The following is a 27,595-nucleotide window of genomic DNA, read 5'->3' on the forward strand; positions in this document are numbered from 1 at the left end:
TTTAAGGAAGAGCCTATTTACTTAGGTTCCATTTGCGGACCTGTGGGGCCTGGGATATGGCAGTGGGGTCTGAACCCATGTTTCTAAAGAAATGAGAGACTTAATTCTGCATCCTAGAAGGGCTACCACACTACCTCCAAAAAGGGCTTTAAATTAAACATTTTTCTCATTTCCAAAACATATTAAGAAACTTCTGTAGTCTGTTTAAATAGACTGCTTTTTCTGCTTCCTTTGTACAAAATAGGAGCTTTGATTCCTACCCTTGGGAATATCAGAGGCCCATGTGCTAGCCTCACCTGCTTTATCCTACCACGATCCCCCCCAGTCAGCTACCTCTGTCGCCTTCCAGACGTTCAGGTGGACCGCAGTCACGATCAGGGTACTAACCTCAGACCTAGATCTCGGCCTGTCCCCTCCGGGGTTGCGACTTGGGAGAAGGAAGGGCGGGTCATAGCAGAGTGCAGGAACCTGGTTAGAGGGAAGAAGGCGTTGCCTTCTTTGCGACTTGAGGACCTATTGCCCTGGAAAGCGGGCCCTTGGTGGGTAGGGTTCAGTGGGTGGTTCTCTGGAACTGTAAGGCTCTCCACCTAAGGAGTATGGTACCTAGATCCAGTGAACAGTCTGTGGTCCGCAGGGGACCGTTAGGCCCTCTCCCCGTTCAGCATTCCGAGGGGCTTTACAACTGTGGTTGTGTGATCTGAGTCTTTACAACCACCTTGACACTGGCGTTTTTGGATTTTTAGAGAGCGATGTGCCTGACTCTAGCTGAACTCTACACTTCAGCCGCCTTCTCCGCTCGCGGTCCTTCCCCTTCAAGTCACCGCTTGCTGAGTGCAAACGTGTAGGAACGCTAGGTGCCCCGACTCGGCGGTCTAAGGGGCTTAGACCCGTTAGTGGAGTTCCATTTTTAGAGCCCGTCACTTAGGTTACTGGAATGAAGAAACTCAGTTACAAAAGTCGAGGTGCAGTAACAGCAAAGTTTGCTTTTAGAAGAATGTATCCCTTTTGGAAAAAGTGAGTAGCTCCGACTTTTATTGACGATTCCCATTGAATTAGTTGAAGTCCTGTTGGTTCCAACATTCAAGCCGCCCGAAACTTTTCCAGCTTGTTCTGCAGCGCGTCTAAGTAAGCAAAACGTCTTCTTGAAGTTTGTCTCTTTTCTCACAGCAAACTGCTCTAAATCCCACAAACTGCCTCAAGAATATTTACTCTCACAGTGAGGACAGACCGAGTATAAAGCGGGCTTACGTGCGGGCTCCATGGCTTAGTTGGTTAAAGCGCCTGTCTTGTAAACAGGAGATCCTGGGTTCGAATCCCAGTGGGGCCTCTGCTTTTTTTTCTTCATTGGGGCCCAAATTCTTCATTAACTCCCCACTGCTTCTAATTCTTCAGTGTACTAGGTATTACTGTAAATTTTGATTCAATCACGCAGAAGAGGCTGTAACTGCAAAAATTCGCAGTTCTAAAGAAAAGGCAGGACTTCCTGGCGTTCCAGCCTCAAGACACTGCCCTTCCAATGCAGATGAGGGTTCATCCTTGCAGGGTTGGAGCCAGAAACAAGCAAACAAACAAACAAAGCTTGGAAGAGAAGATGGTGGGTCACTTTATGGAAACAAAGAAAATGGCCTTTTGTTTTTCATCTTTCCCTGTCCTCTCATTTCTTACTGGGAGGTGAGGAGTAGAGGGTGGTGACAAAACTGTACCAACTCTTAAAGCCTATTTCTGAGCTCCCATGCAACTTATTAGTGATTTTAGGGAGCTCAGCATTATGTTATCTGTTTTATATATGATTTTCCAAATATTACTACATTATAATAATGGTAATTTACATTTGCTTATATTCCTTCAGTCTTCATGGAAGGGCTTTAGTCCCAAAGGGAATACATAAATTGGCCCCTCTAGAACCTGAACTTTAATTTTATAATTAAAAAGAAAACAACAAAATGATTCTATAATGCAATGATTCCCAAGCCCAATATACATTTAAATTGCCTTGGGAACTAGTTAAAACTCATCCCCAGGTTTTAATTCTGTTTTGGTGGACGTCCCAGAGATGTGTGTTTTTCACAAGCACTCCAAGTGATTTTGAAGTAAGTGAATCACATTTGCAAGTATCCAGCTTGAAATATTGCACACACAACAGAACTGAAAGTGAGGTCACTTTTGTACACTATTAGCACTTTTGTACTGATTCATGAACATCTGCTTACTCTCATTATCATCAAGTTACCATTATTGGAAGTCTGCTACATTCCAAGAGTTTCCAGACATGCTGTCATCTAATTAGCCCAACAATCCTGTCAAATGTGTGTTAGTTCTTTGAAGATAAGGAAACAAATTCAATAATATTCATGGTAACAAAGTGACAAAATTAAATGTCAAATTCAGATCTAATTCTGGAATCCATGCTTTTCTCATGATATCTATCTTCTAATTTCATTAGAGTCAAGAATGAAGTTTTTGGCCACAGAGCTAAATAAAATTAAGCAACTTAGACTGATCTCAATCCTTAGTCCTATTGGTTAGGGATCCTGAGATAACTTTCTGTTTTCTGCTGGAAGATAATCAGCCCAGTGAACAGTTGCTTAATGCATTTAACTTAGGGAGGAGGAAAATATAAAACCTCAGAAGTCTATGTAGGAGGTTCTCCATGAAAAAATGAGCAGGCCATATAGACAAATTGAATTAATCTTCTCCATCTCCTAGGCTCTGTTATTTGGTAGGTTTTGGTTTTGTTTGTTTGTTTTTGTTTTTTTGCCTTGGACATGCTCTCTTCATGCCCTGATTCTTTAGATTTAAGCATAGTGTATTATTCAGCTAGTGAAAAATGATGGTGTCTCAGTCATGACCAGCTCTTTGTGACCCCATGGACTGTAGTCAGCCAAACTCCTATGTCCGTGGAATTCTCCAGACAAGAATACTGGAATGGGTTGGAGTGAGTAGCCATTCCCTTCTCCAGGGGATCTTCCTGACTCAGGGATCAAACGCAGGTCTCCTGCATCGCAGGCAGATTCTTTACCGTCTGAGTCACCAGGGAAGCCCTATTAAGATGGAATTAATGAGTGGAAGAACTGATGCAACCTTCAATTGCGACCAAAAGTGTAAACAAAAGATAGACAGTATCTCCAAGGAGAATAATTCACCAATGACAGCCCCTATGGGATCACTGGCACACTGGATGCAAACTGGTTTTATCTGCTTTTAAATCAAATTTGGAACCAATACAGATTATTCGATGCCTCCAGAATCACATTCACCCTACTTGCATATCGAGACCTTTAGTGAGTTTTACTGAAGCCCTGACCTTATCATATTTGCTTCCCTCTCTCAGGATTGTTGGGATCCAACTCTTTTGCAACCTTTCTCCTGACTAAACTTCTATAGCTAAAGACATCTCCTAAATACAAATTCAAATAAGAAGAGGTAAGTTCTAGTGATGTCTCTTTCTATTCATACCATCCTAGATGATATTGGGTTTTGTTCAGTTTTGTTTTGAGATAGAAAATGAAGGTTCTGAGTTTTGGACAAGATCAGGCAGGATAAGATACCTCTATGAGCTAAATGATTTCTCATTATGCCAGACCAATGGTTGTCATTTGTTCAAAATTATGTTAATCCCAGAATTATGTCCAACAAAATCCAATTGTCTAGGAGATGGGGAGGAGTCAGAAGGCAGGTCAAGCCACCAAAAAGCAATTCTCTAAAGACCAATACTGTCATTTTTGTTACACCCCAATGATCAGAAAGAATTTCTCAGTAATAAAATTTTTATCTTTTTGCTTTAAAATGCATGAATGAAGGCCAGTACTCTGAAGATAAATTTGAGGATCAAAAATATAAACAACCAATGGTTAACAAAAATGAGGATTTGCAAAGTGGAGTGGGGGCAATGGGATCTTGGTTTTCAGCCATTTTTTACTCAAATGAATGAACTTCCTGGCAAATATAGTCTATTATCTTTTTTGGAGACATACTCCATTGTCTCTGCTTCTGCCACTTTCTATCTGTGTCCCTGTCCTTGGTAGTTAAAGGGCCACAACAAACCATCCTAGTCATGAATTCAGGTAGCTGTATGATATTTTATAAATGGGCAGTTGGTCAAGTTGAACTAGAGGTGTCTGGGTGAAGCAGGAATCCATCCTCTGGTGAATAGATCTTCAGGGCCAATTGTTATAGGTCAAGTTTTAAATTTATTATTTTTTTTCTGAGCTCTTTTCTTGGTTAAATCATGTATTCCTATCAATTCTCATATACATGCTTCTTTCTGTTAACTGAATTTTCATTCTTTCAGCACCTCAGATTGAAATTTCAAACGTTCTTTCTGCTCTTTCCTCTCTCCGACATTCTTAATTTGCTCTTCATTCCCACTACCACTATGAGAGCTAACATTCTCAGACTCTCTCCCATAGACTCTTGTAGTAACTTCCCAGCTTCCGGTCTCTTTTTGAGTCCCTAGTTATTCAGTCATAATAAATGTTTTAAAGTGCTGCTCTAATCATTTCACACCTCTTCTTCTTTTTTTTTTAAATGAATGTTAAAAATTCATTTTTTAAAGGAATTTGATTAGATTCCTTGCCTAGTATTCAAGATTTTCCATATCCTGGACCCAAGCTGTTTTTACAACTTGATTTTCCACCACCTCACATTGTGTACCCTGTGCTGCAGTAATTGATGATGTGTGCTTTCCATGCTTTCCAATAATGTATATCCCTCCAGTGCCTTCACCATCATGGGTAAATATTCAGATCCCTTCCGTTCCTTCATACTTAATTTTCTTCTATATTAAAGACATATATGTTTAAAGTTCAAAAAATAAAATAGTATTTTACAATGAAAAAGAGCAGTTCCCTTCCTCATCATTTCTCACTCTCAATTCCCATTCTCCTGAGGTAACACATTTTTAATAACTTAGTGTTTTCTTCTATTTACCCATATTTCTTAATAACATGCTTTTATTCTATCTGCATTTTTAGTTTTAAATATGATTTATTACTTACTACAAAAAATGAGAACTTGTAACCCTTACATAACAAAGAGAGAGCAAAAGTGAGAGTGAGAGAGAGACATCTATGCTTCACTCTCCAGATCCTCTTATATCTTTTTGGTTTGATCACCGTGGAGTGTATACACTTTCACAACCCTATAAACATTAGCCACAGTGGAATCATGTAATGAACTGTAACCTAAAAAATAAATCTCTCAGTTCTCATAGATGATCAAATAGTACAACTCTTGTTGTTTTTGTTTGTTTTTGGAGACATTACAAGAAATCTTGTCTTCATCACCAGTCTGTTTTCATCAATCAAGTTAATGCAAATATTACATAACCCACACATGTCTTCGGGGTCCTTCTACTATATGCTAAGGGAATTCTGACAAGTCAACATTATTTAGGTGGGACCCTTTAAACCCAGATTTTAGTGTTAACTAAAACAACAGGAAAAAGAAAATTAAAATCATACCCATGGCTCCAGGCAGTAAATTGAAACAAGCCTCTCTGGTAAAGGTAACAATGATAACAAATACATAACTAATTTTTTTGGTCTAACAATCTCAGAATTCATTCTCGTATACTGTCTGCAAATTTCTGCCCCAAATTAGCAAGGATCTGTAGTGTTTCTTGCCCTGGGAGAGCCTGCAGCAATCTTAACCCTGTTTACTTGGCGGAGAGGGCCATGAGGAGAATTGTTCCTTTTACTCTGCATCCCACTCAGTAAGGAAGTATTAGGATTTTTAAGATTTTATCTTTAGAACAGTTTAATATCACAGCAGAACTGAGCAAGAGTACAGAGATTTCCCATATAACCCTTACTCCCCACACGTGCACAACCTCCTCCTTTATCAACATCTCTCACCAGCGTGGTACAATTGTTACAACTGATGAACTTACCCAGGAAATCATAATCACCCCAAATCCATAATTATGTTATGGTTCCCTCTGGTACTGTACCTTCTGTGGGTTTGAAAAAATGTATAATGACATGCATACACCATTATATCATACTGAGTAGTTTCGTTGCCTAAAAATCCTCTGTGTTCTACCTAGTCATCCCTCCCTTCCTCCTAAACACTGGCCACTGATCTTTTTACTATCTTCATAGGTTTGCATTTTCCAAACATACTGTATGATAGTTGGAATCGTACAGTACATTGTGTTGCCTTTTCAGATGGCTTCTTTCAGTTAGTAATTAGCATTCGAAGTTCTTTGTCTTTTTGTGGCTTGACAGCTTGTGTCTTTTTAGCACTGAATTGTCTGGATGTACCACAGTTAATTTACCCATTCACCTTCTGAAGGACATCTTGGTTGCTTCCAAATTTTGGCAATTATGAGTAGAGCTGTTACAAATATTTCTGTGCAGGCTTTTGTGTGGATATAAGTTTTCAGCTCATTTGGGTAAATACCCAGGAGTGTGATTGCTGGATCACATTATTAAGAGTATGTTTAGTTTTGTAAGAAACTGCCAGACTGTCTTCCAAAGTGGCTATACCATTTTGTATTCCCACCACATCCACACCAGCGTTTGGTATCACTGTTCTGGATTCCATGCACTCTAATAGGTGTGTAGTGGAATCTGATTGTTGTTCTAATTTGCATTTCCCTGATGACGTATGTCTTAGTCCATTCGGGTTGCTGTAACAAAATGTCAGAGACCAGGGGACCTATTTACAACATTTATCTTACAGTTTTGGAAACTGGGAAATCCAAGATCATGGCATTGGCAGTTTCAGTGTCTGATTAGAGCCCACGTTTGGGTTAATAGATAGCACCTTATAGCTGTAACTTCATCTGGTGGAAAGAACAGGAATCACTGTGGGTTCTCTTTTATAAGAGCACCCCTTACATGAAGGCTCTACCTTCATGATCTAAGCACCTACCCAAGCCCCCACCTCTTAGGTCGTACACTCATTTAGCTGCAAGGTAGCTAGGAGAAGACCGCCTCCCAGTGACTTCTTTAATCATACAGAAGAGCCAAAACAAGTGATGAATGTCCACTAACCTATCACATAGGGCATTGATATGGGGCGGGGCGGGGGTGGAGGGGGGGAGGCGGGGGGGGGGGAGGCGGGGGGGGTGGGGGGGCGGGGAATGAAGCCACTTTCTCTACTGAGAGGATTTTTTCAAATGTGACTTTTAATATTAATTTTAATTATTATATTCCTTAATGTTTCTATTGAGGATGTACTCCATTGCTCCCCCATAAAGGTATGATTTTTCCCCTGGTATCGTCAAAACTTCTGCCAACTCGGGTTTTTTTTTCAAGATATGTTTTTATTCATTCATTCATTTATGCATGCTATGCCAGGTCTTAGTTGTGGCAACCCCTGATCAGGGGTTGAACTCAGGCCCCTTGCATTGGAATATCTGAGTCTTAGTCACTGGACCACCAGTGAAGTCCCAAATCAGGGTTTTTAAAGTCATCCTTCTTTTTCTTCATTTTAGCAGGTGTCTCCCATCAAAATTCAATGAAGCACATGAATGAAAGTTTTGCAGAGGATTTCATTCTCATGGGCTTTACCAAATATCCATGGTTGGATGTTCCTCTCTTCTTTGCCCTCCTAACCTCCTACATGTTCACACTATTGGGAAACATTGCTATTATTCTGGTTTCCCAACTAGATTCCCAACTCCAAAGTCCTATGTATTTCTTCCTCACAAGCCTCTCCTTTCTGGACCTCTGTTTCACCACCACGACTGTACCCCAAATGTTGTTCAACTTAGGTGGACCCAACAAGAACATCACTTATATAGGCTGCATGACCCAGGCCTATGTATTTCACTGGCTAGGCTGTACTGAATGTGTCCTGCTTGGCACCATGGCCTTAGACCGCTATGTGGCTGTGTGTAAGCCTCTGAGATACCCTGTAATCATGAACCACAAGCTCTGCCAACAGCTTTCCAGCACTGCTTGGCTCATTGGTCTGGCCAATTCACTACTGCAGTCCACACTCACAGTCCAGCTGCCCCTGTGTGGGAACCAAGAACTGGACCACTTCTTCTGTGAACTGCCTGGTCTAATTAAGATGGCTTGTGTGGACACCACAGTCAACGAGCTTACTTTAGCAGTGGTGGCCGCCTTCCTGATAATGGGTCCCCTCTCTATGATTCTTGTCTCTTACAGTTATATTGCAAAAGCTGTATTTCGAATCCCTTCTGCTGATGGGAGACTTAAGGCCTTCAACACTTGTTCTTCGCACTTATTAGTGGTGTCTTTATTTTATGGCCCTGGCATCTACATCTATATGCAGCCTTCAGGGGACAGCCCACAAGACCTTATCAAAGTTCTGACGCTGTTTTACTGTGTTATTACTCCCATGGCCAACCCATTCATCTACACCTTGAGGAACAAGGATGTTAAAGGAGCTTTGAGGAGACTTCTGAGGAGGGCCATTTTGTCCAAGAGAATATGACGCTTTATTCTGAATAGGAAAGCTCAACAATAACGTGAAATATATCCTCCTTTAAATAGATGTTCCATCAAAATCAAAATGCTCAAAAGTCAAGTTAAGAACACCTTTGTGTGTTGTGTTTACCACTTCTGATACCAAACACATTGGGTTTTTTCCCCACAATAACTGGTTCTCTAAAACCAACTGGATGTCCTGCAGTTCACTTCTATTTTTTGGTTGTGCTGGGTCCTTCTTGCTCCGTGCAGGCTTTCTCTAGCTGCAGCAAGTGGGGGCTACTCTCTCTGGCTGCAGTGAGACGTCTCCTCATTGCAGCGGCTTCTCTTGTTGTGGAGCACGGGATCCAGGGTGCATAGGCTTCAGTATGGGCTCCAGAGAACAGGCTCATTAGTTGTGGTGCATGGGCTCAGTTTTCCTGGACACGTGGGGTCCTCCCAGGCTAGAGATGGAACCAGTGTCCCTTTCATTGCAAGGTGGACTCTTAAACCACTGAACCACCAGGAAAGCCCCCTCAATTTAATTCTGACACTACCCAGAGTTAGCATAGATCTCACAGATTAAGGGCTCAATTCCACAAAATTTTACTCTTGGAGAATAGGTTCTCTTCTTGTTGCAGTAGGAATTCAGAATTGAGACAGAGAAGCTAAGACAGCAAAGTGAGAATTTGTTAAGCAATAGTACATTCTCAGGAGGGAGAATGGGCAGGATCAGGTGAGCAGCTGCTCTGAGGTCCTTTGGCAAGCTGGTTATATGGAATGTGAAAATGATTGCACAGACAATATTCATTGAAGAGGCAGGGGTTTCAGGTCAAATCTCTTGATTTTCATCCCAGCTCTACCTTCCCCAGGGCAAGAGGGATTTTTCACCCCTCTTTAGTCTTGAGCAGAAGTGTCATGGTGTCAGTACATAATGGGCGCTTCTTTTCTGTAAGGCTAACTTCATTGTAATGAGGGCATAATGAGCAAAAGGTGACACTCAGAGACCAGAAATTCCCATCTATTGCATCCTTTCTTTGCCTCTAGGACTCCTGTCACCACAAGATGGACCATTTCCAGTCATCTGGCTCTTGCTCCCACCCTCTTTCTCAGCTCACATCTAATTAACTACCTGCTCTCATACCTCCACTTCAGAAGCCAATAACAAATTCAGACCACCTGTACTTCTGACCAGCCAACTATAAAGTCAGGCGCTTCTATAACTCCCTCCTCAGATTTGATAATTTGCTAGAACAGCTCACAAAATTCAAAGAAACATTTTACATACTTTTACCAACTTATCTTGGGGCTGAAATAGCTCAGTTGAGAGAGCGTTAGACTGAAGATCTAAAGGTGCCTGGTTCAATCCCAGGTTTTGGCAGAAAAGCACTTTTTTTGGGGTTTCCCAGGCTGCTAGTGATAAAGAACCTGCCTACCAATGCAGGAGACCTAAGAGACATTGGTTTGATCCCTTGGAGGAGGGCACAGCAACCCACTCCAACAACCCAACCAACATATTCTTGCTTGGAGAATCCCATGGACAGAGGAGCCTGGAGGGCTATGGTCCATAGATCTCAGAGTCAGACATGACTTAGCACACACGTACCAATTTATTATAAAAAAAATATAACTCAGGAATAGCCAAATTCAAGATATGCATAGGGCAAGATATGACAGGGAGGAGCAGTGGGCAGAGCATCCATTCACTTTCAGGGCATGCCTTTCCTGCATCTCAGTGCGGTCACCAGTTAGGAAGCTCTCCAAACTTCATTGCTCAGTTAATTTTTATTCCAGGTGCCAATGGACACAGATAAAAAATTCGAGTTCTGATATCTAATAAAAAGGAGCTACTTACTTAGTGGGCAATCAACAGCCTGCCTCAGTCCTAAATAAAGTCATGGCATTTTGAGTCCTAAAGTGCATGTACCTACTCTTAATGAATGTTTGCTAAAAGATCAGTGAATCGATGGATGACTGAATGATAACAGGTGCAAGGAACAAAATGAGAACCTGGAGATACAGTGGTCTAGTGGTAATTAAGAGGGGAGGAATAGAATAAGGAGAAGGAAAAGAGGAAACTGGAGAATGAGAACTGATGAAACTCCTGAGTTGGAGTGTCCTTAAACTCACTAAACTTCAGTAATGACAATATTTTTCAGTAATAATAATAATATTTAAAAACCTTGAGGAAAAATAACTTAAATCCATTTCTCAGTTTCTTCATCTGTAGAAATGGTTTGATTTTAAAAAATACAAACTATTGAAATTTGGTATATCTATTTTAAAAGTACACAAATCTTAGGTATACAGCTAAATGAAATTCCTGAAGTGAAATCACCCACACAACTACCACCAGCATCGAAAAATAGAACATTACCAGTTCCCCAGAAGACCCCAGTTGTGCTCCCTCCCTAACTATTCCTTTCTTTCTCCCTGTTGTGGCTTCTAACACAGAGATTCATTTTCCCTGTTTTAAACTTGATATAAATGGAATCATGAAATACGCATCTTTTGTGTCTGGTTTCTTTCATTCATCATTACGTTTGTGAAAATTATCACTGTGGCTTGTAGCTGTAGTTCATTCACTTTCGTCATTCATACCATTTTATGAATAAACTTCCATTTTTGTATTCATCTTGCTGTTAATGGACTTTTGGATTGCGGTAAGGGCTTCCCTGATGGCTCAGAGGTTAAAGCGTCTGCCCGCAATGCGGGAGACTGGGGTTTGATCCCTGGGTCGGGAAGATCCCCTGGAGAAGGAAATGGCACCCACTCCAGTATTCTTGCCTGGAGAATTCCATGGACAGAGAAGCCTGGCTGGCTACAGTCTATGGGGTCGCAAAGAGTCGGACACGACTGAGCGACTTCACTTCTGGTTTAGAACTATAAAAAATGCAGCTAAAGTGTGTCTTCATATGTAAATATATATACACTGCTGGCAGCAATATAACTAAAAGTGAAATGCCTGTGTCGTAGAATATGCACACGTTCAACTTCAGTAGATATAGCAAAGAATTTCCCAACAATGGTGTTGCCAATTTTACACTCTTATCAACAGTGTATGCAAATTTCCATTGCTCTATAATCTTCGGCAACATTTGGCACTGTGAGTTCATTTTTAACAGAGATTTTAGCATTTAGTTTGTAGTTCTTTCAGGTCAGTTCAGTTGCTCAGTTGTATCCGACTCTTTGTGACCCCATGAACCACAGCATGCCAGGCCTCCCTGTCCATCACCAACTGCCAGAGTCTACCCAAACCCATGTCCATTGAGTCAGTGATGCCATCCAACCATCTCATCCTCTGTCGTCCCCTTCTCCTCCTGCCCTCAATCTTTGTCAGCATCAGTGTCTTTTCAAATGAATCAGCTTTTTGTATCAGGTGGCCAAAGTATTGGAGTTTCAGCTTCAACATCAGTCCTTCCAATGAACACCAGGACTGATCTCCTTTAGGATAGACTGGTTGGATCTCCTTGCAGTCCAAGGGACTCTCAAGAGTCTTCTCCAACACCACAGTTCAAAAGCATCCATTCTTCAGCGCTCAGCTTTCTTTATAGTCCGACTCTCACATCCATACATGACCACTGGAAAAACCATAGCCTTGGCTAGATAAACCTTTGTGGACAAAGTAATGTCTCTGCTTTTGAATATGCTATCTAGGTTGGTCATAACTTTCCTTCCAAGGACTAAGCATCTTTTAATTTCATAGCTGCAGTCACCATCTGCAGTGATTTTAGAGCCTCCCAAAATAAAGACAGCCACTGTTTCCACTGTAGAGCCCCCCAAAATAAAGTCAGCCACTGTTTCCACTGTTTCCCCATCTATTTCCCATGAAGTGATGGGACCAGATGCCATAATCTTAGTTTTCCGACTGTTGAGCTTTAAGCCAACTTTTTCACTCTCCTCTTTCACTTTCATCAAGAGGCTTTTTAGTTCTTCTTCACTTTCTGCCATAAGGGTGGTGTCATCTGCATATCTGAGGTGATTGATATTTCTCCTGGCAATCTTGATTCCAGCTTGTGCTTCCTCCAGCCCAGCATTTTTCATGATGTACTCTGCATAGAAGTTAAATAAGCAGGTGACAATATACAGCCTTGACGTACTCCTCTTCCTATTTGGAACCAGTCTGTTCTTCCATGTGCAGTTCTAACTGTTGCTTCCTGACCTGCATACAGTACCTAATGACCTATCAGGTCAGCAATATTCAAAAGCCTGAAAACATACAATTAGGGAGGTTGTGTGAAAGCAGGCTCTATCTCACATTGTTGTTGAAAGTGCAAAATGATACAATGCTTACAAAGACACCTTCCTTCTCTCTTCATTGTTCATTGCAACATTATTCGTTAAAGCAAAATACTGGAAAGAATCCAAATACCCATCCCTAAAAGATTGGTTAAAAAACCAATAGTGTGTGCACTTAGTTGCTCAGTCGTGTCTGACTCCTTGGGACCCTACAGACTGTAGCCCACCAGGTTCCTCTGTCCATGAGATTTCCCCAATCAAGAATACTGGAGTGGGTTGCCATTTCCTTTTCCAATGCAATGAAGTACCATGTCACGGTAACAGAAAAAGACTATTTCCATCAACAGATTTAGGATGATTTCCAGCTTATTCTTGGAGAAGGAAATGGCAATCCATTCCAGTATTCTTGCTGGGAAAATCCCATGGGCAGAAGAGCCTGGCAGCCTACAATGGGGTCGCAAAGAGTTGGACACGACTGAAGCAACTGAGCATGCACATGCACCAGCTTATTTTATTAAAGTAAGATGCAAAAGAGTACATATAACATTATTTATAGATATAAAGTGAGAAGGCAATGGCAACCCACTCCAGTACTCTTGCCTGGAAAATCCCATGGACAGAGGAGCCTGGTAGGCTCCAGTCCATGGTGTCGCTAGGAGTCAGACATGACTGAGCGATTTCACTTTCACTTTTCACTTTCCTGCATTGGAGAAGGAAATGGCAACCCACTCCAGTGTTCTTGCCTGGAGAATCCCAGGGATGGGGGAGCCTGGTGGGCTGCCATCTCTGGGGTCACACAGAGTCGGACATGACTGAAGTGACTTAGCAGCAACAGCAGCATAGATATAAAGGGGTAAAAGTTTGTTTTTGTACCAGAAAGGAAGGGAAGGGATGAGAGGACGAAGTAGGAAGAAGGAAAGGATAAAACTAATAAAAATGGGGCAAGAGTATATATGAGATAAAGGAGTTAGGGATGGACACAAAACTCTGAATATATATTTTTATGTAATTTTAATTTTGAACTGTTTTGCATATTCAGAAAGGAGAAGGAAGAAAGGAAAGCAAATCTTGAAACTGAATAAAACAAATGACTAACTGTATACCAAGTTTATAATATAGCTACACAGAGAAAAGAATTCAAATAAGTTATGTATATGTACTCTATCTCCCTTAATGGGATACAATTCAAGAACAAATAAAGCAAGCAAAGAAATTGAGAACTGTACATAGTAGATGTGTTATTGCTAATGATGTTGATATTTTAAAAATTAAAAAAAATATATATTGTAAGAGTAAATTGAGTGACTATATGGATGTTGTTCGGAACAGGGTTTTTTTCCTGTGGAAGAAGGGAAGATCATATGTGCAATGGTGAAAATGAAGAAGAAATCTGTGAAGTTGTATTTAAATTGGAAATATTTTATAAAATGCTTATCCTATGTGTATTTTTTTCCAGCCTTAAGGTCTAATGATGACTTTCCAGGCGGCCATAGTGGTAAAGAATCCACCCGCCAATGCAGGAGATGTAAGTGATGTGGGCTAGATCCCAAGGACAGGAAGATCCCCTGGAGGAGGGCCGGGCAACCCACTCCAGTATTTTTGCCTGGAGAATCCCCATGGACAGAGGAGCCTGGCGGGCTATAGTCCATAGGGTCGCAAATGAGTTGGACGGTAGTGACGCGACTTAGCACGCACGCATGTGTTACTCAAAAAAAAAAAAAAAAGAGGGTCTACTGATAGGGCCTAAAAACAATGATCTATCCCAGTAGCAATGAGTTTATTATTCAGAATTCAGATCTTAGTTTCTGTATATCATTCTACATTAAAAGGAACCACAGCTTCATGGAGCAATGGCGGATTCCAGGTCTAAGGCAGGAAAAGTATAAAATGAGCCTGGAATATCTTGTGCTAGAAAATAAGGTGCACACAAAGTTTTCTTTGCAGGAAATAGTAATTGATAATGTAGATAGAATGTGCCGGGATTTGAGGGCAGGAGGAAAAGGGAACGACAGAGGATGAGATGGCTGGATGGCATCACCGACTCGGTGGACGTGAGTTTGAGTGAACTCCGGGAGTTGGCGATGCACAGGGAGGCCTGGCGTGCTGCGATTCATGGGGTCGCAAAGAGTCGGACACGACTGAGCGACTGAACTGAACTGAACTGAAAGGGATATAATTATACGGAACCCAAAGGACTGTTATGTAGAATAAGGGAGTTAGTATGTGTAAATGAAATAGTGTACAGATAACACTGTGTTGGACAGTTATTGTATACCCCACGCCCAGCCCCTTGAAAGAGACTAGGAAAGCCAGCGCCTCCCTACGCCTAGCGGGGGATTCAGAGCAGCGACCACCGAGGTGTGAAAACCTCCGGGCTTACTAGAAGGAACACCCCTGAGAGCCGCGGTGTGACGCACTTCCGGCCTTTGTAGTTTATCATTATCCAGGCTGCGGTTGTCAAGGATTCAGAGGTGGTGCCACGGCTGCCCGGTGAGCTTCGGAGTCGGGCTACCGCAGGGCCTTTGAAAAGTCCGGACTGTGCGCTGTGACTCTGGACTGGGTGTGGGGAGGAGGCAGCGGGTCTTCTTCGCCAGGGCTTGGCTGGAAAGATGAGGGCAGAGGAGGTTGCCCCGGAACCTGGAAGGGCCTTGTTAGTTGAAAGTCAGCGTCCGTGCCTCCACCCCCATCCCCTTCGTCTGTTCCTGAGCCCTTCAAACAGTCGGTCCTAGCACCAGTGTCCTTCGGAACTCTCTTTCCCCGCATCCTAGGATAAGATTAGGTTCCGATAGCCAGAATGGTTTGTATTTTCCCACGGCTGCCATTCTCTACTGGGGGCTTATTTTAAACAATGAGCACGATGGTTTTATAACATTGCCACAGCCTCTTTTAGTCTGATTCACTCAAGAATGTATAGGCTTTTGCCAACTGTTGATTTTTAAAAAACAAAACACGAATATTTAAATAGCACTTACGTGTCCGCCAGCACTGTTCAAAGCACTTTCCCAATATTAAGTTAGTTACTTCTAATAACTTTATGAGGTAGACACTAGTAGTATGTTACTTCCCCTCCCCCCCCCCCTTTTTTTTTAAGGTCCAGGAAGAAAATGAAGTTGAGTAACTTGCCCCGGGTTCCACAGCTGGTAATGGGATGTAGTCACGATTCAGATCCAGGGAGTCTGACTTCAGAGTCCATTTTCTTAAACCCTTTGCCGTGCTGACTCAGCTCTTTTTTCTGTATTAGCTTTATTGTAAGGGAAGTGAGTTCCCTTATTTGAATATGGTCCTACCGCTTTTACACTTTAGTAATCCTGAACTTCTAGTTAGGATTTAAGTTTAGAGAGAGGAATATATTTGAGGACGTGTGCCGTCTGCAAACCTGATGAAACAGCCATTTCATTTGTGTGTGTACACCTGTTTTCCCACCCACTCGCTGGTGTTGCGCTTTGATCAGTAGAAAAGATGACAGAGAAGAAGGAAATTGATCTTAGTGAAACTGAGTCAAGATTTGAAACACCATATACCAGAATAGCACCAGGTGGCGCTAGTGGTAAAGACCCTGCCTGCCAATGCAGGAGACATTAGAGACGCGGGTTGGATCCTTGGGTTGAAAAGATGACCTGGGAAGGGCGTGGCAACCCACTCCAGCAGTCTTTCCTGGAGAACCCCATGGACAAGGAACCTGGCAGGCTGCAATCCATAGGGTCGCAAAGAGACACACTGAAGTTAGCATCCGCGCATATCAGAAATGGTTTTCTATTGGCAGAGCTCAAAGCTTCAGTTGCATTGAACAGAAAAACTTTGACTTGAAACCAAGATGAGTAGGTAGCAAATAGGGAAAATATATTTTTCAGGGGCCTGAAAAGTTGACTAAACAAGTGGTGGTTTATTCCTTTGAACCCAATCTTGGTTAATTGAGTAATTTGTACCCTAAAACTTTCTCACCCTAGAACAAGCTCAGCAGACCTGGTTCAGGCTACCATCATCTTGCCCCTGGATTATTACTTTAGCTTCTCTTCCTGCTTCTGCTTTTCCCCATAGTCTCTTGTAGCAGCAGCCAGTTATGTTTTAATATTAAAACTGAGTAAAATTTTATCACCCCTCTTGCTTGAAACTTCCAGTAGCTTTACTTGTCTCTTAGAGTACAAGGCAGAACCCTTATAATGGCTTTTCATGATCTGTTGGTAACCTGACTTCATCTCCTGTTCCTGTCTTGTTTGCCTTCTCTCTACTAGCCACATTGGTTAACTCACTGTTCCTTGAAAAATGCATACATGCTCCTGCCTCCAAGAACTCAGTGTTTCCATTCATGCAACAGTCTTTTTCCAGATAGTTCCATGATTTGCTCCTCACTTCCTTCAGGTCTTTGCTCAAATAATAGTTTTATCAACAAGGCCTTCCTTGACTAACCCACATAAAATAGAAACCTTTCTTCCCTCTTACTATATCCTTTACATTTATTGTTCTGCATAGGATTTATCACTACTTAACATACGTTTAATTATCATCTGGCTCCTCTGACCCCCTTTTGTCCTCCTGTCCCCTTCTTCCCCCTACATAGAGAAGAGATAGTGGTATAGTGATTGAGAATATGAATTCTAAAGGTTTTCTGGGTTTGAATTGCAGCCTCACCACTACCTACCTGTGACGCTTTGGGTGAATGACATAGACTCTTTATGCCTCAGTTTTCTTATCTGCAATATGGGGTTAATAATAGTACCTTAACTCATGGTTGCTTTGTGGATTAATTGAGTTAATTTATGTAAAGCATCTAAAATGGTGCCTGGTACATTAAAAGCACTGTAAATATCAATTATTATTATGTTATAAGACTGTAAATTCCTTGAAGTGAAAACTATTTTTGTTTGTAGCCCAGAAGAGTACCTGGAATATGGTAGGCTCTGAGTAAATATTTGCTAAATGAATGAATTGGTGTATGAAAAGTTCAACAGAAAAAGATAATGTGGTAGTCAGAGTGGTGGTGAGTTGGGGAAACATGAACTCAGGGACCTTATCTTTTGAGTAGAAATTGTCTCCACTCTTCCTGAGGTGGTCTATAGAAGTCAAGCAAGCCAAAGGTGTTAGAAATTTGTGAAGGGATAATGTTCACAGGTTACCCAGAAGGATGCTGTCTCATACCAATGTGCTTTTTTTTTTTCCCCTTTGATGACTATAACCAGTAATGGCAATATGAATTTAACTTTTTCTTTTAGTTGTAGTATGATCAATGTTTACTAACAACTTAAATAATCTCTCCTTAGTTTTTTAAATTTTGTGATGCCTGCCAATACTTATGAATGATGTAGGGTTATTTCTACAGTGAATTACAGTAATTTTACTTAAAATTAGAACAGAAATGTTTAAAACACTATAGGTATAATCCATATGTGGGTCATGTAATCTATGTAGTGGGTTATGACCAGGGTTTTTTGTTTTTTCATTTTACAAAATAGGTTTTTGAAAATAAGAGTATATATCACATAAGGTAAGTATACATGGTATTTTGTAAAAGGAAACAATTATTTCCATTTTTGTGTTGTGTATATCACACATGCACAAGCATATACTCGTATGTACATGTATGTGTGTTCTGGGTCACCATATACAATATTTCTTACTAAAGGCCCTGGTCAAAAAAGTTTGAAAGCCTATGCCCAAAAAAGGTGCTTGAAAATCACTAGGTCACATAATTAGTTTTCTTTCAGAAAATTGCCTTAATTACTGTCCTGATTAAGATTGTTCATAAGTGGTCATGGACATTTGTCTCTTTTGTAAAAAAATATTTACATTTACTTCCCTGTTCCAGGTCTTAGTTTCAGCACACATGATCTTTGACCTTTGTTTCAGCATGCAGGATCTTTAGATGTGTCATGTGGAATCTAGTTTTCCAACCAGGAATCAAACCCAGGCCCCGTGCATTGGGAGAGTGGAGTCTTAGTCACTGGAGCACCACTGGAAATTCCGCCACTGGAAATTCTGACATTTGTCTCTTTATTAGCACTTATTTTACATACAGGTGCCCACTCTCCATCCTTGAGGAGCTTCAAAGAGAAACAGTTTCCAAGAAATTAAAAGGCAAAAAAGAGCTAAAATTCTGTATTTTAAAAATATTAAAACTAATATTTTCTTCATTTTACTATCTAAGACCACTCCAGTTGACTACTTTTTGATTCTTTTGCCATTGTGTTTAGATCACTAGGATATTCATTTAATCTTTCAATAAAATTTATAAGAAAAAATATTTGAAAATTTTATAAGAAAAATAGTAATAGTGGTAATTTTTTAAAAAAGATTATTTATTTATGGCTGCTCTGGTCTTCACTGCTGCATGCAAGCTTTCTCTAACAGTGAGTGAGGGGGCTGGTCCGTAGCTGTGGTGCTCAAGCTTCTCAGTTCTATAGTTTCTCTTTTTTGCAGAGAAATGGACTTCAGTATTTGTGGCGCTTGGGCTCTATAGTTGTTGCTCGTGGGCTGTAGATCACAGGCTCAGTAGTTGTGGCCCATGGGCTTAGTTGTTCCACAGAATGTGGGATCTTTCTGGACCTGGGATTGAAACTATGTCCCCTGCACTGGCAGGCAAATTCTTTGCCACTGAACCACCAGAGAAGCCCCACAGTCATGGTAATTTATAATACTTTGCTGCTGCTGCTAAGTCGCTTCAGTCATGTCCGACTCTGTGCGACCCCATAGACGGAGTTTACCAAACTGCCTGCTTCTTTGTGTTCTTTATCTGTGCTCTTATTTAATTTCTATATCAACCTAGAAAAGTAGACAAGGTTGGCTTTAGGATTCCTATGTTACTGATTAAGTAGACTAAAGCACAAAAGGTGAAGCCCAAGACTGTGGAGGGGTACCTGGGGATCAGTCTCAATTCCAGGTTTCCCGCTCCAAGCAGACATCTCTTTCCTCCACAACTAACCTGCTTCAAGGGATTCAGCTTCTTTTCCCCAGGCAAATTTTTTTTGTTCCTCATTCTATTTATTTATCTTCTTTACTTTCCCTCCCTCCTCCTTTTTCTTTCCTTTTTCTCCTTGATTCTTAGTGTCTTCTGTGACATCTTCGAACTAAAGTGTTTGTATACCTCTATTCAACTAAAAACTGCCTGAGTCTAGTATCTTGCCATTCAAATGGAAACCCAGTATATTCAAATGATTTATTTATTCAGGATGATCAAACAGTTCCTTCAGTAAAATTCAGGGAGGGGGCATTGTTTTGTTTTTGTTTCCCTTCCTATCTTACTTTCACCAGTATTTGCATAATCATTATTATTATTAATCATGCATTCATGTTCTTCATTAGAGTTACTGATTTGGGTATAAATACTTCCAGTGCCTACCAGCAAAAAGGATTTTCTTCATTTTTTTCCCTGCAAATTATTTTTTAGATTTTGGGATTTCCAGAAGAAAAGTGCAAGAGGGAATTATCAAGATTAGATTCTTTTTCTGAATAGCCACAGCCTTGGCCCTTCAGACTGCAGAGATGCACAAGGGACTTCTAGCAGTGAAAGTAAAAGAGGAAAAAGGGGACCACACAAGAATGGTCCAAGAATCGGGCCTGTCAAGAGATAACCCTCATACCAGAGAGATCTTTCGTAGACGCTTCAGACAGTTCTGCTACCAGGAGACACCGGGGCCCCGAGAGGCTCTTCAAAGACTCCAGGAGCTCTGCCATCAGTGGCTGAGACCGGAGATGCACACTAAAGAGCAGATCCTGGAGCTGCTGGTGCTGGAGCAGTTCCTAACCATCCTGCCCGAGGAGCTCCAGGCCTGGGTGAGAGAGCACCGCCCAGTGAGTGGAGAAGAGGCGGTAATTGTGCTGGAGGATTTGGAGAGAGAGCTGGATGAACCAAGAGAGCAGGTGGGAAGAAGGGAGAACAAGGATTTGTGCTTGCATGGTGAAGCATGGGGTTTCAGTGCAGAGAGAGAAAGAGGAGGAAAAGATGGATTTCTTTATACCTGACTTGATCAGGTATACTAGACTCTAATCTCTCTACCTTTTCTCTTTGCCAGTTTCTTGATCCATCTTTTCCTATCCATTGATCCTGAGAAGGCCTTGCAGTGTCTTCTCTGATATTTGGTTCCCAATTGTCCTTAATTTTTGCCAGGTCCCAGCCCGTGATCATGAACAAAAGGAGCTTATGAAGGAGAAAGCAGCTCTAGGAACAGCCCAGGAGTCATCAGGCAGCCAGCTCCAAACCTTGGAAGAGCGGCCTCAGTGGAACTTGCGAGGGGTGTGTCCGATTCAGGAGATTGGTGAGGATTAGAATTTGCTTAGGAAGCCTAAGTCATTCCCCGAAAGGTCATCAACTCAGCGCATTTACTTGGTGTCTACTGTGGGCCAGGCACTGTGCTGGGTACTGGAGAAAATAGTGATGAGCAAGGCAGACATGGTCCTTGCCCTTAGGGAGTTTACATTCTGGGGAGAGGTAGACAATAAACAGGCAGTTGTGATACAGGGCACTTTTCACTGAAGCCCAGGTATAATTGTTAAGAGTGGGGAAGTAAATAGAAAACATGGTTGCTTGTCCCCTTCCACCCACTCTCCTGACCAGTATTTTTCTTTCTTTGGGAACACAACATTCATGTAATCCATGTATTATTTCAGACAATGAGACTGGAACTTGGAATGTGGAGTTAGCCCCAAAGAGGGAGCTGTCTAAAGAAGAAAAGTCTCTTGTGGAGGCACCTGACAAACTGAATGGTGATACTATTCCAGGGCCTGAATATGGAGAGACCTGTGACCATGAAGGGAGATTTGAGAGGCAACGGGGAAGCTCTTCAGGGGAAAGACCCTATATCTGTAGTGAATGTGGGAAAAGCTTCACCCAGAATTCCATCCTTATCGAGCACCAGAGAACGCACACGGGCGAGAAGCCCTATGAGTGTGATGAGTGTGGGCGGGCCTTCAGCCAGCGATCAGGCCTGTTCCAGCACCAGAGACTCCACACTGGGGAGAAGCGCTACCAGTGCAGCGTTTGTGGCAAAGCCTTTAGCCAGAATGCTGGGCTTTTTCATCATCTCAGGATCCACACAGGGGAAAAGCCTTACCAGTGCAATCAGTGCAGTAAGAGCTTTAGTCGACGTTCTGTCCTCATTAAGCATCAGAGAATTCACACTGGAGAAAGACCTTATAAATGTGACGAATGTGGCAAGAACTTCATCTACCACTGCAACCTCATCCAACATCGGAAAGTCCACCCCATGGCTGAATCCAGCTAGCTCCTTGGAACAGGTAGGGCAACATTTCCTGATGCCAGACCACTAGGCAAGGAAGCCAGGGTCCTGGTTCTTACTTTATCCCTGAGAGAAGAATAGTATTAATAATTTAATCCTCTAGTAATAGGAAGCTCCAGAGAAAGCCAGTGAAAATGTCCTGATTTTTATGCTGAGAGAAGCATAATATCTTAAATGCAGCTGTCAAAGTCTCTTTGGTCAGTGACATCCATAACTTTGCAACACTGACTATTATCGTATTGATTTCATAATTTCACACATACCTGTCCAAAAAATTTTCTAGATATGCTTCAGGAAAACTTTATCCTAGTTTTTTAAAACTTATTTTAAGTCTTAAAAATTATATGCAACCTGAAAAAAACATTATATGCAACCTGAATACAAAAAGTCAAAGGTAGTATTTAAAAATTAATTTAAAAATAATTTCAGTAAAATCTATAATGTAAACTATTAGATTAGTTTCTATTTGCATAAGATAGGAAAATTTGCCTTTTAACCTACAAAAGGGGGCACTTGGATCTTTCCATACACAAAAGGCTTCTCCCTATAGAGGTTTAGAAATTCAGCCTTCAGTTAAAAACCAAGAAATTGACAAAACCATATATTATTACTAGCTCAGTGTCTACTCATAACAAATATTGCTCATGATTTTAAATTTTACAAAGACTAAGATACTTAGCTTAAAAATCTAATATCTCACTTAAGATCTTTGTTGTGAAAATATAGGCCTAACTGTATTTTTCCTGTGACTTTTGAGCATTTTGGGGTTTTTCTTTATTTAGCCTTTTGTTAAGGAAAATTTCAGACATATACAAAAATAGAGAGAAAAGTATGATCAGTCTTCCACGCTGATTGCTTTTTATAGCCTCTGTGCTTCTCACTGCTATTTATTGATTATTACCAAAGTCATACATTAAAAAACTCCTTTCCCTTAACACTGAGTGTTACGAAGCTTATACTAAGGCCAGGAGACAAAGAAGTGGAATATCTATGGTGATAACAATCTGGATTGGAATATCATCTACACAAGCAGGTAACTTAAGAGTAATAGAACACAATAAGGGACCTCAATGTAATTTCTGCATGCCCTTATTTAACAGATAAGGATACAGAAGCTCTAGAAGGGACTGTGTAACATCACACAGCTAGTTAATGCAGCTGGAACTAGAACCCTCTCTCCTTATTCTTAGTGCAGTGCTTTCTGCTAAGCCATCGGAAGCATTGTATTGCCATATGCAACTTAGAGCACTTACGAGGCATTACAATTTTGCTTTTTAGCTCAACAAATCTGCCTGTTTGTTTGTTTCAATAGACGCACAGCCTATTTAATTTACAATGGAGTTCCAAGAAAGATTCCTCCCATTTATATCTCATTTGAGGCATTTTATTTATTTTTGTAATGAGTGATTATTTTTAACTTTAAATTTTAATTTACTTAGAAGGAGTTTTTACCAAAGATAATTCATTCTGCACCTGGTTCTAATAGCAAAACAACATTAAAAAAGGTCCCTATCTTTCTCCTTGTAGGTAGTCATTTAACTAGTTTCTTACTACTTTTCAGGGTTTCTTTATGTAAATACAAGAAAATATGAATATATAGTTTTATCCCCTTGATTACGCAGAATGATAGCATACTATTCACACCCTTCTACATCTTTTTGTTTTCATGAAATAGTGTAATCTTCAGATATTTCTGCCTTATAACAGAAAGCTTCCTTATTCTGTTTACAAGTTGGTGATATATCATTTGTTGGTGCTCCGTAGTTCAACGTACTCCTATAGACGAAAAATTGCCATTTCAAAATGTTATATATTATTTTATTCTTTTCCCTAGTTTGGTCCAAGTCAAACTTTTTCTGTTTAAAAGCTAACAACCTCCACATGAGCTTGAAAACAGGATTTGGATGACAAGAATTACACATAATGCTTATGTGGAGAAATGAAGTGATAGGTGATGTTTTTGATTTCATGTATTTTGTTCTGTTATATATTCTTAAACCTAACATTTCAAACTGTTAGTGTCACTACCTGTGACTAATTGTAGGTATTATCAACAATCTTAAAAGAAAAAAAAAAACTTAAATTTCCTCAAGAGTATATAGTTTATTGTGTCTTGAGGATTAAATTATATCCAATAGAAATACATAGGGATTTTAGGATGAAGTTAAAGAAAATATAGTAGGATAAGTTTGCAATAAAATCAACTTCTCAAGTTAAATATATACTCCATATAGTGATATAATAGGCTTCTCAGGTGGCTCAGTGGTAAAGAATCCACAGAGCTATTGCAGGAGCCACAGGAAATGTGGGCTCGATCCCTGGATGAGGAAGTGGCAACCCACTCCAGTATTCTTGCTTTGATAATCCCATGGACATAGGAGCTACAGTCCATGGGACTGCAAAGAGTTGGACACGACTAAGCAATTGAGCACATAGTGATATAGTATATATACTATTATAATCTGAGGTCATAAGTATTTTAACTGCTTCTCCAATACTCGGAAGCAGCATGTTTGGATAATTCAATTATATCAGCTTTTAAAATATTTAAAATATGAACAGATTAGGATTTTAGAGGAATTATTTCTAATGAACTGAGTTTTTACATTTGCAATTGAAGGTTGAATGTTTGATTTGTTCTGTGCTTGTTTTTTGTTTTGTTTATAGCTTTTCAAAAATTCTTAATTTTCTCAACAGCTGGTAAAACACCAAGAAACAAAATATGTTATATATGCTGTAGAGACAGATGTACTCTTAGAATGCAATGATGGTTCATGCAATTAAAATGACTTACAGTTCACCAAACTAACTTTCCTTGTTTTCTGATACTGATTGTACTAATGCTCTTATGCTAATTCTTTTATCTAGGATCCATATTCCTCATTATTTGAGAAATAATATTTGACTTAACCTGTAGGCAATGGGGTCGCAAAGAGTTGGACATGACTTAGCGACTGAGCATGGACACAGTGACATGAAGACCTTGGCTGTTTCTGTGATTATTCCAGTCTTCCAGACCAGAAGTTCTTAGTTGTCTCTTTACATTTCTGAACTTCCCTCACTTCTCTCTTTTCCCATCCTGGCTCCCTTAACTCAACCTGGGAAGTCTCTAGTGTTGAACTCGTTTCAAATGTTCCCTAGACCAGTATCCATCCCTCCCTGTGCCCTTGAAAAGTCCAATCTGAAAGAAATTTTTGGTTTTATGTTTGAGCAAGGTGTAAGAAATTCAGTTTTATGATTGAGCAAGGTATAAGAAATATTGATTCAAATCCAAATATTGATTCAATTAAATAGGCTTATTGGTTCTTGAAGGATAGTCCAGCACCCCTTTGAGCAGTTAGGACAGTGGACACTACATCAAGAAATGGCTCAGTGGGATGTCCTTGCTGGTCCAGTGGTTGACTCTGCTTCCACTGCAGGGAGCATGGTTCTGTCCCTGGTCAGGAAACTAGGATCCTGCATGCCTTAGGTGCAACCAAAAAAGAGGAGGAAGAAATGGCTAAGTATCTTGCAATGAAAACCTACCTAGAGTTGTGGATAGAGCCTGAAGATTCTTTCACTATAATTTTGAGTTGAAGTTCAGGACCCTAGGAGAATCAAGACTCTGTCCATATTTTTATATTTGGAAATGATTCCTATTTTCTGTATCTGACAATGCTTTCCTTTAAAAAAAAAGTAACTTCTAGTAGAAGTTGTTTTTATATTTTCCTAGTAAGACAAGTTATTTCTGAAGAGATTCTAAATAAAAGTATACCTAAGGTCAAAATTTTGTAAAATATGAAGATTTTCTGGTTTAGAATTTTGAATTATAAAATATATGCCAACATATGTGGGTCATTGGTTAAATATTGAGTTAATAATTGAGAGAAATGTAGATTCTTTGCAGAGGGAGATGGAGGATAGAAGAAAGTGTTTTTGGCCGAAGTACTAGGGTGAGGTAAGGCTCCAATTTAAGATGGGTTCAAGAGGCAGGGGGTTTCCAGTTTGTCTGGGTCACAGAGTTCCTGAAGGGAAGTGCAGGAGTGGGAGATTGTAGATGGGGGCCAGACTGAGGGCCTTGAACACTTTTCTAATGCATTGAGTCTTTGTTTGATAGGCAGTGTAGAATCATCAAAGGCATAGTAGGAGCTTTTCAGTATATAGTCAGAGAACGCATACATGCATGCAAGTTGCTTGAGTTGTGTCCGACTCTTTGTGACCCCCATGAACCATAGTCCATCAGCCCCCTCTCTCTGTGGGATTCTCTGGGCAAGAATACTGGAGTGGGTTGCCATTCTCTGATTCTCCTAAGAATCAAAAAATACTGAGATTTGAAAAGAAATTTTGGAGTTTATCTCATTTTATACCTACTTGAGAAAAGTGAAACCCAAGTGGTTAAATAGTTATGGCAATCTGTTTTTTAGCCACATTAAAAAAATATGAACAAAGATCAATATGAATTATATGTAGTTTCATGAACACTTCTTGGCTTTTTGGCTAAGATCAAGTGGTGGCTCAGACAGAAAGCGTCTATCTACAATGTGGGAGACCTGGGTTCGATCCCTGGGTCAGGAAGTTCCCTGGAGAAGGAAATGGCAACCCACTCCAGTACTCTTGCCTAGAAAATTCCATGGACGGAGGAGCCTAGTGCCCATGGGGTCGCAAAGAGTTGGACACGACTAAGCGACTTCACCTTCTCTTTTCATGAACACTTAGACTTGGAGCCCTGAGACACATTTTAGGCGTCAGCAAAAAAACAGATGAAAAGGATGGCCAAAATGTGAGAATATAAAAAGGAATCAGAAGGCAAAATCAGACCCTAAAACTCTGGCCAACAATGGTGTCCAAAGAGAAAAAAAAAAAAAGATAGATGCAGAGACATCTTTACCAAGTGATGTTCTTCATCCTCACAGTACCTATTAGAAATCCGTCCATCTCAGTTGTTTCAAGTTGTCTTAGGTACCAGTGTCTCAAGCAGTGGTAATCTCTGCCTTTGCTTCTCATTTATTTTAATAATGTCCATAAAAAGGAGAACTGGGAGAAGAACACAGTCTGTAAATTAGCCTGTGATGTTTTTAGGTCTCTGGACCCACATTCAGATTTCCATGCTAGCTACCTTAGCTCTGTGATGAAGCCACTGTTTCTAGGTGTCTACCTGTGTTACAATCACCTGGGCTGTTTGAAGTGCAGTTTCCCGGCCCCACCCCAGACCGACAAAATCAGTGGCTAGGTTACTCAGAGGGACTCAAGTATTCCAAGAATTAAAACAGTGGAGGGCAAGCTGTCCTCTGCCCTTTTTGTTGCCTCTCTTTCCGTAGGTGGGTGTTGATTATTGCTTCTGACCCTGGGAACTGAGTGAAGGTAACTGACAGTTGGTATCTTAAGAGACTTTGGTAGAGCAATCCTAAGGGCTGGAAGCTCAGAGGACCCGGTGGGAAGGGAACCTAGGGCTGCACAGCATCCGGTGGGAGTGGCCAGGTAGCCTCATTGGGGTAGAAAGATACAAGCCCAGATTGAGTGGCTCCTGGACACCAGAGATCAAACGAACCCTCGTCGACTTGCCTGCCTGAGTGATTAGGAGGAAACCTCTGAGCACGCACTTTGATAGCTCAGTTGGTAAAGAATCCACCCGCAATGCGGGAGACGTGGATTCGATCCCTGGGTTGGGAAGATCCCTTGTAGAAGGGAAAGGCTACCCACTCCAGTACTCTGGCCTGGAGAATTCCGTGGACAGTCCATGGGGTTGCAAAGAGTCAGACACGACTG

The 27,595-nt window shown here is 40.8% G+C and overlaps 2 protein-coding genes and 2 non-coding genes across 4 annotated transcripts in view; all 4 read left to right on the plus strand.

The window, feature by feature from the left end:
• Positions 1-1,253: 1,253 nt before the first annotated feature.
• TRNAT-UGU (transfer RNA threonine (anticodon UGU)) lies at positions 1,254-1,327 on the plus strand. The gene has a single exon. It is a non-coding gene; the product is annotated as a tRNA-Thr (tRNA).
• Positions 1,328-7,464: 6,137 nt separating this feature from the next.
• On the plus strand, positions 7,465-8,409 carry LOC138425613 (olfactory receptor 2B11-like). The gene has a single exon (XM_069563736.1). It carries the CDS (start codon positions 7,465-7,467, stop codon positions 8,407-8,409), a length of 945 nt encoding a protein of 314 aa, XP_069419837.1.
• A 1,280-nt stretch (positions 8,410-9,689) lies between these two features.
• TRNAF-GAA (transfer RNA phenylalanine (anticodon GAA)) lies at positions 9,690-9,762 on the plus strand. Its single transcript has one exon. It is a non-coding gene; the product is annotated as a tRNA-Phe (tRNA).
• A 5,275-nt stretch (positions 9,763-15,037) lies between these two features.
• Positions 15,038-27,595, plus strand: part of ZSCAN23 (zinc finger and SCAN domain containing 23) — a 32,146-nt gene continuing 19,588 nt past the window's right edge. Inside the window, exons 1-4 of the mRNA XM_069563725.1 lie at positions 15,038-15,110; positions 20,002-20,474; positions 20,722-20,869; positions 21,222-21,848. Of these exons, the coding sequence (XP_069419826.1) occupies positions 20,097-20,474; positions 20,722-20,869; positions 21,222-21,835 (1,140 nt within the window). The 5' untranslated portion in view covers positions 15,038-15,110; positions 20,002-20,096 and the 3' untranslated portion in view covers positions 21,836-21,848. The remainder of the gene's footprint in view (positions 15,111-20,001; positions 20,475-20,721; positions 20,870-21,221; positions 21,849-27,595) is intronic.

This window comes from Ovis canadensis, chromosome 20, assembly GCF_042477335.2.
Source record: "Ovis canadensis isolate MfBH-ARS-UI-01 breed Bighorn chromosome 20, ARS-UI_OviCan_v2, whole genome shotgun sequence".
Taxonomy (NCBI): domain Eukaryota; kingdom Metazoa; phylum Chordata; class Mammalia; order Artiodactyla; family Bovidae; genus Ovis; species Ovis canadensis.